Source organism: Rosa chinensis, chromosome 3 (assembly GCF_002994745.2).
Source record: "Rosa chinensis cultivar Old Blush chromosome 3, RchiOBHm-V2, whole genome shotgun sequence".
In the NCBI taxonomy this organism is placed as follows: domain Eukaryota; kingdom Viridiplantae; phylum Streptophyta; class Magnoliopsida; order Rosales; family Rosaceae; genus Rosa; species Rosa chinensis.
In genome coordinates this window covers 39,725,021-39,735,406 of record NC_037090.1, presented here as the reverse complement: position 1 = coordinate 39,735,406, position 10,386 = coordinate 39,725,021, and the positions used below count along the sequence as shown (strand labels likewise).

At 38.4% G+C, this 10,386-nt stretch overlaps 2 protein-coding genes across 2 annotated transcripts; both read left to right on the top strand.

Annotated features, from left to right (window-relative positions):
• The first annotated feature begins 3,019 nt into the window (after positions 1-3,019).
• On the top strand, positions 3,020-6,130 carry LOC112194572. The gene is made up of 6 exons (XM_024334793.2): positions 3,020-3,440; positions 3,516-3,563; positions 3,645-3,730; positions 4,851-4,901; positions 5,152-5,246; positions 5,615-6,130. The coding sequence occupies exons 1-6, from the start codon at positions 3,155-3,157 to the stop codon at positions 5,649-5,651; spliced, it is 603 nt and encodes a 200-aa protein (XP_024190561.1). The 5' UTR covers positions 3,020-3,154; the 3' UTR covers positions 5,652-6,130.
• A 3,072-nt stretch (positions 6,131-9,202) lies between these two features.
• LOC112194570 lies at positions 9,203-10,123 on the top strand. The gene has a single exon (XM_024334792.1). It carries the CDS (start codon positions 9,203-9,205, stop codon positions 10,121-10,123), a length of 921 nt encoding a protein of 306 aa, XP_024190560.1.
• The last annotated feature ends 263 nt before the right edge of the window (positions 10,124-10,386 follow it).

Genomic DNA, 10,386 nt, shown 5'->3' with positions numbered 1-10,386 from the left:
TGTCATCATTAGTATATGGTAAATAGAGATCGTTCTATTCCGGGGATTGAGGGTACACCTATCATTGTAAAACAATTAAAGAATTAAAATAAAAACAAAGTATAATATTTACAAAAATATTTACAAGTAACGAAATAAAGGGGGTTTTTAGAATTTGGGTTTCGAAAATTAAAATAAATAAAAGAAAGAAAATACAAAAACACATATACAAGGGTGGAACGCAAGGAACAAAGATCAAATCCACAATCATATGAATGAAATCCAATCACAATTCCTATAGTTGATCTTCTATGTCATGAGAAAGAAGTTGACCATGAGAAACGTTAGAAAGCAAACGATTTCTCATTTTTTACTTTCCTTGAATAATTAATCTAAGTGAAAGCACCTATATCAATCCTATTGAACATGCAATCATAGTCTAGAAAGCTAGCTAATCAAGAACACATTCAACGCATTAAGAACAAAGAAAGGATGTCAACCAAAGTGCACAACCTATTAATGAATAAGTTCACCTATTTGCAATCCTCCTTAATTGATTTCGACTTTTATCCAAAGCCTTCACTACTTAAATCTAGCTCCAATTACATGCATATATCCTAAGTTGGCCACCAAAGAACACATACATACAAAAGTTTTCTGTAATCCAAAATCAATCAAGCAATCTCACATAAGCAACATATCAATCAACATAAAGAAATCGTAACTTTATTTCAAAACATATAAACGGGCTTTAAACTTTGCCCTTAACGTCATGTTAACTAGAATTCATAACTCTACGAATCAAACAAAGGAAAACAAAAGAAAGTATGAAATACACCGTGAAAGATGGATGACATGGCCTTGAGACGAAGAACTCGAAGATCCTTGAAAGCAAGCAATCTTCTAGGGACGACACAAGGGTGGATGGCGGATAGGATTTTGATGTATTGCATAACTTCTTCTCCTCCTTGGTTGAGACGCAGAGCTTTTGAAGGCTAGAGAATGGAGAGAATTTTTCTAATGTTTATTTTCTAATGGAGAGAGGTGTGTTGTGGTGTTGTTGGTGTTGTGGTGTGATGGTGTGTGTCTAAAACGTCTGGAGAGGAGGCTATATATAGGAGAAGGCAATGCTTCATGAATTTAATTTCCAAAGAATTTTCTGGTTGCACCACACAGCTCCAACCAATGAATTAATGCCACGTGCGTCAGCTCTGCCATGTCACTCAACCAATCAAAAAGCTCCAAAATCAATCCCTAATATTTTGTTGCTGATTTTCCCATGATTTAATCTGATTTTATTCACAATTTTCGGCCAAATATCTAGGCATGAACCTAGACAATATATCCGGACTCATTTTGGACCTTTTCTCCCTTAAATCTCTCCATAGCTTTATCCTTAACATCCTCCCCTTGATTTTCTCTTGATTTTCACATTAAAATTGCAGATTTTATTCTCTAATTTCAGCCAACATATCTTGAGGGAATTGAGGAATGAATCTGGACTTGTTTTGAGTCTTTTCTTGTTGCACAATCCCTTGAAACTCTCCCTTGATATTCTCAACGTAATCTCCTTGATTCTCCCCTTGCAAAAATCAGATTTAATCTCCCATAATATCTCCCACGTCATCTTCAAGCCATTTGGTCTCCTAATGTCTTCAGGTTTCCTAGCCTCATCAGGATTCCTGCGTTGACTGGGATTCCTAGTTGGACCAGGAAAACTCCATTTCTTCATTTCAGCTCATTTCCTTGTCATTTATTCCAATGTACCTAGAAAATAAAAACTAAATTAAAAATGATTAAGTAAAGGAAATAACTAAGAAAAATATGAGGAAATAATTATTAAAACGTTGCATAAAAATGCTCATATCATGATACTTATATTCATAACTAAAAGTAGCTAAAAGTGAAATATAATTAGTTAGCTAATGAGTTATGCTTCAGCAGAATACCTAAATCCCAAATTAAATTTAGGTTTTAGTTAAATTCTCTCTCATCTCTAACTAAATATAGCTAGAGAATTTAGAAAACGTTATATTTAACTTTTGTTTAGGTATTCTGCTGGCTCTCTCTTCTATGATCTAATTAGCATCTAAACTGAAATATCTCTATAAAAGACGCTCGCGGTAATACAATGTTGATGAAAGCAACTCACCCATTTGCAATAGAGTGGTCCAAAATGGTTTTTGAAACAATGGGGCGGTGTTAAAAACTTAGCTTTTTTAAAAAACTGTGCCCAGAAGCTAGAGAGAGAGAGAGAGAGCTGCTGTGTGAACCAAATGGTACAGAGAAGCAGTTTGCCAAACTACCCATGATCAATCAAATGCATAAACTTTGAGAACTTGGATACCAAACAATCAAACATAATGACTCAAATGAACAAAAATCATCAACCACAGTGATTCAAATACCTAACAAACTTCTCACCAAAAAAAAAAAAATTTTAAAAATTAAACTTTAACAAAAGAAGAACAAAACCCAGATAATAAAAGCTCTCAAACCTTAGGATTAAATTTCTCCTCTTATCCTTTCTTTCCAGAACCGCAAGAAAAAAACCCAATCTCTTTATCTCTCGATCGTGACTGAGTTGATAGTCTGAAAATTGAATTAAAAAATATTAATTAAATGAACAATTCATACAAAAATCTTTCTGTGATAGTTCATATAGAATACTTCCTTTTCAAAAGGGAGAAGGTAAAAATCTGATACACAACCAATTCACTAACTGGAGCTGTTCTATTTGAAGTCTGACGCTAGAGCCCAATCACTTTTTTCAGCTAATCAATTAAACAAAAATATATACAATCAAATATCACACTTATTCTATTTGTTTTCAACCCAATCTTCTCGTCATAAACTCGAACCGCTCAAAACGCAAAGCACTGGATACAAACCAAAAAAATTATAATAGCTAGAAAAATGGGAAAAAAAAAAAATTCAAGAAAATCAGTTTAGAGTGTGTTGGTAGCAAATCGAAATCCCACCAAGCTTTCACGATCGTTATGACGTCGATGTTAAAATTTGATCACACAGAACAGCTTCGCTGAAGCTCGATTCGCCTATATACTGGAAGGCAAGCCGTAAATCACGAAAAACAAAGAGCCAAACCGTCCTTTCACTCAAACAGTGCTAGGGTATATGAGAGAGAGAGGGAGCAGCAAAGAGAGAAATTCCGAAAATGGCTGGAAATCTGAGGGTCTTGGTGCAACAGTCTCTACTTGTTGCTCGTAGGCTGCTTCCTGAATCCAGACCCCTAGCCCTAATCCCAACCTCCCAATCATCTCCACTTGCTGTTCAAAAGAAATCATCTCCACTTGCTCTTCAAATTTACAGACCCTTGTCCACTATTTCAGGTCATACCCCACATGATGAAGCATCGGTGCCTGTTGATTCTCTAATTCGCTTTTTACCCTTAACCTCGAGCTACACTGCTCAATATGATTACATACTGAGGGCAATCCGAGGTAGTATTTTTTCCCCTTTTTGTTTCGTCAAAATTACATTTAGATTTAACATATGTTTCTTAATTCGTTGGATAGATGACTGTTTGAATGCGGTCTGCTGCTTCTATGCGGGGAGCCCACCTAGTAAGTTACAATTCCTTCCTTTTATGACCGATTTCTCCAACCCCCTTTTCAACCCTCTCTGCCTTTTCTGCTCTTGTGCAGTGCACTTACCTCTAATCGTTCAAGCTTTCGTGGAGAGATTCCCACATGTAAAAATATATCATTTTCTCGTTTTTACTCTGCGTCAGGTATGGCATTCTAACAACTTGTTGTCGTTCTTATTATTATTATTTTTTAATTATTTTTTAAACCCTTTTAATAAACATGTCAACTTTCTGTCAGGCAATCTTATGATAAGGGTTGTCAACTATGAAATTCAACTGAAGATATAGTTCTTTGTTTTTTCTTTTTGCCTTGATGCACTGCATGTGAACTAGTTTGTCCGGGAGCCTCACTTTTTGATTTGAAGAAATTTAGTGTCATGATAGGTTATGGAGAAACTAGTACATAGGTTTTTAAAACTTGAATCACGTGACAGTCACATTTTCAGATGCATACTACTAGTTTGTTCTGTTTTCTCTAGTCCCCGCATTTAACAACAAAACTAGTATGAATTTACTTGTATTAATTATATAGAGCAAGAATTTGAGAAACTAGGAGACATATCAGACTTGACTCAAGTTAGTAGAATCTAACAATCTAGTGATCTACTCTTAGTAGAAATAAACTTCTTTGGGGTAGCAGTATCCTTGCTGTGATTTTCGTGCCACTGGATGGAAGGGAATAGGCGGATTTTTGAATTCTATAGGTGTAGATTGGTCGGCTGTTTAGGCATCTGCTTCAGCAGTTTTTAAAGACTACGACCTTTGTAGCATCCTGTTAGATTGGAAGGCTACTGTGGTTTAGGTTTCCTTGTTTCATAGGGCAAGTTGTGTGCTTCCTTCCCTGTCTTGTGGCTGTTGTTGTTTTTTGCAATTTTGTTTTTGTAATTTCTTCCGCTCTGTGGATTTTCTTGTCCACTTTCTTTGTGTATCTCTCTTTCTCTCTCTCTTGTTTGAATCAATTATGTATCTTTTCAAAAGAAAGAAAAAAGAACAGCCCACTCTTGCATTCACATTCGACAAACTACAGTTGATACACGTGGAGGATTTTTCACCTTTATCCTATGTTTCACTTGTCTGAGCTGTGGTGTCAATTAAAACAACATACTGGTTTACTGAAAAGCTTACATGGGTGTTCCAATAAAACGAATGCATTTTCATTAGCCATGTTTATTGCTTACCTATGTAGTTTCTTTCATAGTCTAATTGTTTTATGAGATTTGTTATTTATTTTGCCTCTAAATCAGTAACATTATTCACTTTCCAGAATAATGACACTTATGAGGCTGCTATGAGAATGTTGAATGTTACCAGAACAGTAAGTACTCTAATCTTCTTTATATTGTGTTGAATTGTTGACATAATGTACATCCTTAGTTCGACTGTTCTAGTGGCTCAAGTTCAAGTGTTCAACATGTGTTTTTTAAAATACAATTGAAATATTTAGGTTGTATTTCTACTATATCTTAATTGATAACGTAGAGTTGAGTGAGGTATATATTGTAATCGCTTTCATTTGGAAATAAAAAATTTATTTACTTTGCTGCTGTGTGCCTTTTTGTTTGCAGCCATTGTTCCATTTCTTTCGAAATGGTAAACAGGTTGATCAGCTAGTTGGTGAATCCATTGTGCTCTTGGACAAGACTCTAAAAAACCTTTACAAGTAATTATTTTATTCTTTAATTTACATTTGCATGCTTTTTTGTATGAGCAATCCTACGGGCACCGAACCTTATTATACCAACTTTGGATAACAACTGATGTTGCACATAACCTGTCGCTTATTATTTGTGATGAACATAATCCAAATGATATAGGGGACTGATTTCCACTCTCCTTTTTTTGACACACTTCACACTTGCACTCCATTTTCTAGCACGTATAAAATATTAGCATGTACAGAAGGGGTGGAAGTGTCGAAGTGGTGAAAAATGGAGGGTAAAAACCCCCCATGAACCAGCTGGGGTCTAAAAAGTTATGCATTTGTGAAGGTGGTCTATTTATTTATTGCTGAGCTTTCTCATCTGACAGCATTCGAGAACTTGACACACAGCATTCGTTGGAGTGATCAAGGCTGCTCATTCTGTGCCTTGGACTGAGATCAGCAGTTAATTTTAAAAGTATTTCCCCTACGAAAGTTGTGCTATCCACCTCGGATGGTTATCCAACTGGGGTCTCTTTGCCGTTGATCTACGTCTGGAATGATCTGGAGCTAATCTGGCCGTAAGAATTCTGTTAGTGTGATTTTGGAGTTAAAGTTGGTGTAAGTTTGTGAACAAAAAAAGAGTGGGACCGAGTTGAGAGGTAGAAACAGATTGAGCCATTGCGGGGAAAGTTGTGGGTACTATGCATCTCTTCCATTGAGGCCTTCAACCAAAGCAGGATTTCAGTTGTCTCCATCCTCTCCTTCTCCGCCGAAACTATCACCGACACCTTTCCGTTTTAATCAATTGAATTGTTATCCCTCCCTTTTAATCAAGTCTGGGTTCTGTTTACTGTTACTTTGGAGTGATCATGGGTTTGCAATTGTTTGGTGATATATGGGGACCGAATATCACATACACAGTAATTCAGATTCTTAGCTCTTGAACTTGGTCTGGACACAAAATCATGAGCATCTACTACTAAAATAAGATCACGGACTTCAATTTCAAAACTCTACAAGAAACAACTGCAAAAACTGATAGATGTGAAGAAGCTTTGAAATCAATTTGAGCTGCTTATTGTTTGATTGTTCTAGCTTAGGTTTAAGCCTTTGTAAGGGTGTCTTAGTTTCTATGAGTCTTCTATGACGTTTCTATTTCCTTTCTTGTACCACAATTGCGTGCTTGGCAAGGGAGGGCTAGTTGAATGATTTCTTTCCGTAGGAGGCGAAGCTTTGTCACTATTGGATAGACTTGCTTAATTGTGAGCTTCGCAATGATGTTTAATTAGTTTGCGGTAGTTTGGGTAGGATTTCCAGATTTTCTTGCCGGAATTCTTACGTAAGCTTTGTAAGCTATGGCCGATTGGCTGTTGATTTTTGAATACCAATCAACTTCTATTCAAAAAATTTGATATCAGAGAAAGGAAAGTGTTCCACGGATAAATGAAGAGCCAAAAGAAATCGATGGAGATGAGGATTAGCAGTAAAACCGTCGTTGGGAACAGTGGCCTCGGCGGTGGGCGAAAATCCTTAAACACCTTAATCTTCAAACTTAACCGAATTGAAAACTAACTACACCACGATGTATATCTCAACGAATAGACAAGTTGGATACCTCATGCATGGGTAAATGTCGCCGGAAAATGCTTGAAAACAGGCGGAAATCAAAGCTTTGAAGCTTCGATTCTCCTTGCTCGTTCGAAGATGGGACGAACCAAGAGAAGAGAGAGGTCGGCGATAAGGAGATGAGTTGACCGGCACTAGTGCGATGTCGTGACGTTGCCTGACGCCGGAGTTATGGTTAGGTAACTGTCGTGGGTCGGCGAAATGAGTTGGTCCTTCTAGATCGTCTGATCAGACTGGGTTATTTTATACTTTTATAGGCCATATACAATTTCAAAGGGCGGAGCTCCTATTTAGTTAGTTTTTTCTTTCTAAATAATTTCCTTTTTTTTTGGATGCTATGCACTTTTGTGTTAGTCTGGTGCCTATTTACTATGGTTTGTCATAGTTTATAGGCTTTCTTGAATAAGTGAGCGTGGGTACCGTCAAATGATCGGACCTAATCTATGTATTGCTGTGGTTTACCACAAACACTTTATCTACCCATTGATGGTAGAGGGAGGATATGTAATGGTCATTTCTGGTTGAGTATTTATATATCGACATGATATTCTTCAAAAAAAAAAAAAAAAAGCGGAGAGACAGATGGTTGAGAAATTTTAATCACACATTGCTAGTTTTATACTTAATACACCTATTAACTTTTTTATTTTAACATTTTACTAGAAACATAACCCTAAACTTTCTAAATTATCCTCATTCACAATACACATTCTTATTTTATAAGAACAAGCAGACTATATGACTTATTAGATGGATTATGAACAGATGATTAATTAAAGTAATTGATAGGAATGCTCAATCCCATGCATATTGAATTAATTGAGAATCATTGCATGACGTTAGAAGATATTACTACTCTCTTCTACGATGAAGACTGCAACGAGATCTATAAGAGCAATAGGCTCGTTCTAGTTCATGTATGGTCTAACTACACGAGGTCATCAGTCTGTACCTAGTAGCAATAGAGTCCTCAATTGCGTTCGTTCATTAGATTCATTGTTTTTTTTTTAGGTGCTCAGAATGAGTATGAATGGATGAGAAGGGTTCTCCTCCTGTTAAAATTTAATTAGATTCATTGTTGTGTTGGTCTTGTAGATGGTTGAATTGGGGTATCAATGATTGCAACAACTCCATTCCTGAAACTGTGCTATGTTTTTTATTTTTGATATAAATGTCTGTTTTGGTAATTTAACGTACTCATAAAATTTGATTTTGAGTGGATGAAGAAAGGAATGTGTAGTTAGTATTTAAAGATGTGTGAATAAAATTTCTCCAGATGGTTCACAACTTCAAAATTCTTTTCTAATAAATAATTTTGAAAATTCTAAAAATCGTAATAAATAGCTCGGTGTCTGAAAAATTTTCCAAAAATTTTGACGGAATCATCGTGACAAGTACTTTATTATCATGTCTCAAAACTTGTCTTTATTAACAGTCTTACTATTAGAAGTAAGGTGTTAATATAAATAAAAAAAAGCATTAATAGGTTGATCAAGTGGATCAAAGTCCAAATATAGAAAAAATTGGATTCATTTTGGAGTAATGTCCTAAAATAATGTAATTCTCACATCTAATAGACGATGTCTCAAGTATATGATTCGATGATGCACTTGTCCTTTGAAGCTTGTAGTGAACTATAATAGGGTTATTATGCCTTAATGGGTTGACCGAGTGGATCGACGACATAACTATGAGGAAATTGTCTGAATTTTGAACTCGAAGGCTAAAATAATGTATTTGTCACATCTAACGGACGGTGTCTCAAGTGTATGATCTGATGACGCCCTTGCCCTTTGAAGCTTGGAGTGGACCAAAATAGGGTTACTGTGCCTTGATCGGTTGATCGAGTGGATGGACGTCATAACTATGACGGAATTATCTGAATTTAGGGGAAACTCCTTTTCCAGGCTCGAGTATAAAGACATCAGCACAACTACCTTTTACGAGTAATAACTCCTTGACCCACTATTAATATAATTCCTTTATATATTAGTATCTTACTCAGGCATCGGAGAGGCGGGACGGTTTACCCCTCTAATGCTGTGTTCTTGGAACAGGGCCAGGATCGATCGGTATCCCAGGTGGTATAGCATTCTGTGTGAGGTACCCGAGGAAAGCCACCAGAAACATTGGCGCGCCAGATAGGGGAGAATCATGACCGAGCTGGAAGAAGCGGCAGGTGAGGGTAGAAGTGTTGCCCGGGCACTGATATTCTCTCCGGGTACTTCATCAGCAGGGCCCCCAAGTGGCAGAGGAGAGGCGCATGGCCTCGGATTCTTGGACCAGCAGAAAGCAAGTGACCCACCAGTCATCCGGGACCAAGTGGCCCCAGTCTCAGAGTTGAGTCGATGCGAGCAGAGATCGCAGCCTTCCAGGAACAGGCTAGGATTGATTGGGAACAACAAAGAATTGATAGGGAAACAAACCTCGTTTCGCAACAGAGATTGCAGGAGCTGGAAGATGAAAACACTGCGTTGGCCCGAGCACTGGATATAAGGCACCAGCATAACGAGGCCCTCAACCAAGCCCTAGCGAGAACATCCCAGGTAGTGACAGACGTAAATGCTGCCCCAGTAACTGGAGGCACGGGCCTCGCTCCAACCCCTTCCACGAGAAGTGGTCACCGGATAATCCAGGTACCGGTAGACTTATACCCAGAAGATCTGAGGCATTTGCCACCACCGTCATTGCCACAGCTATCTCAAAGTGACCCACCGGTAACTGATCCAAACACGGCATTACACTTACAAATGAGCAACTCCTTGCATGCCCTGCGGGCAAGGGTAGAGGCAGCAGAGAATAGGGACACCTGGCCGCCCCTGACCACTTACGAGGACCGTTCGAGTCCTTTCACCCAACAGGTTAGAAGCGCTATTCGAACAAACATATCAAAGCCACTGAAGATTGACTATAAGGGAATTGGGGACCCGTACCAGCACCTACAGGATTTCCGTTCACAAACAAGCGCCAAGGGATACACGGACGAGGTGTGTTGTAATATGTTCCAGGAGACATTATCAGGGAAAGTTTTGAGTTGGTTCTACGAACTGCCGGCTGGTTATGTAGGGAATTTCAAGGAGCTCGCGGACAAGTTTGTAGCTCGATTCATCTTACGTACTGATGGGATACATACCTCGAAGGGGCTGCTAAAGATTCAACAGGGGGAGAATGAAACTTTGAAGTCCTTCATTAACCGATGGCAGGCAGCTACCGCTAAGTGCCGGGACCTTAACAAAGAACTGGCTAAGCTGGCTTTCAGGAGGGCTTAAGATGCGGAGAGTTTCTCTACGGGATTAACCATAACCCCCCCCGCTAGCTACGACGAGCTAATGGCTACAACCATCAGGCACGCTCAGGCCGAATTCCAAACATATGGGGATAACGTCAGACCAGAGCTAAGGGTCTCTAGCTCGGCCCCGGTGGTCAGGGATGAGCCACGAAAGAGGGAGTGGGTCCATAATCAGGATCAATCACCCCATACCTCGAGCAAGAAAAGCAAAGAGTCCTCGTCTAGGTCTAGCGGTTATGTGAC

Bases quoted from the DNA above. Each gene is read 5' to 3' on its own strand.
- LOC112194570 (XM_024334792.1), top strand. From the start codon at position 9,203: ATGCGAGCAGAGATCGCAGCCTTCCAGGAACAGGCTAGGATTGATTGG.
- LOC112194572 (XM_024334793.2), top strand. From the start codon at position 3,155: ATGGCTGGAAATCTGAGGGTCTTGGTGCAACAGTCTCTACTTGTTGCT. The intron at 3,564-3,644 runs GTAAGTTACAAT...GCTCTTGTGCAG, and splicing joins CTATGCGGGGAGCCCACCTA to TGCACTTACCTCTAATCGTT. The intron at 5,247-5,614 runs GTAATTATTTTA...CTCATCTGACAG, and splicing joins ACTCTAAAAAACCTTTACAA to CATTCGAGAACTTGACACAC.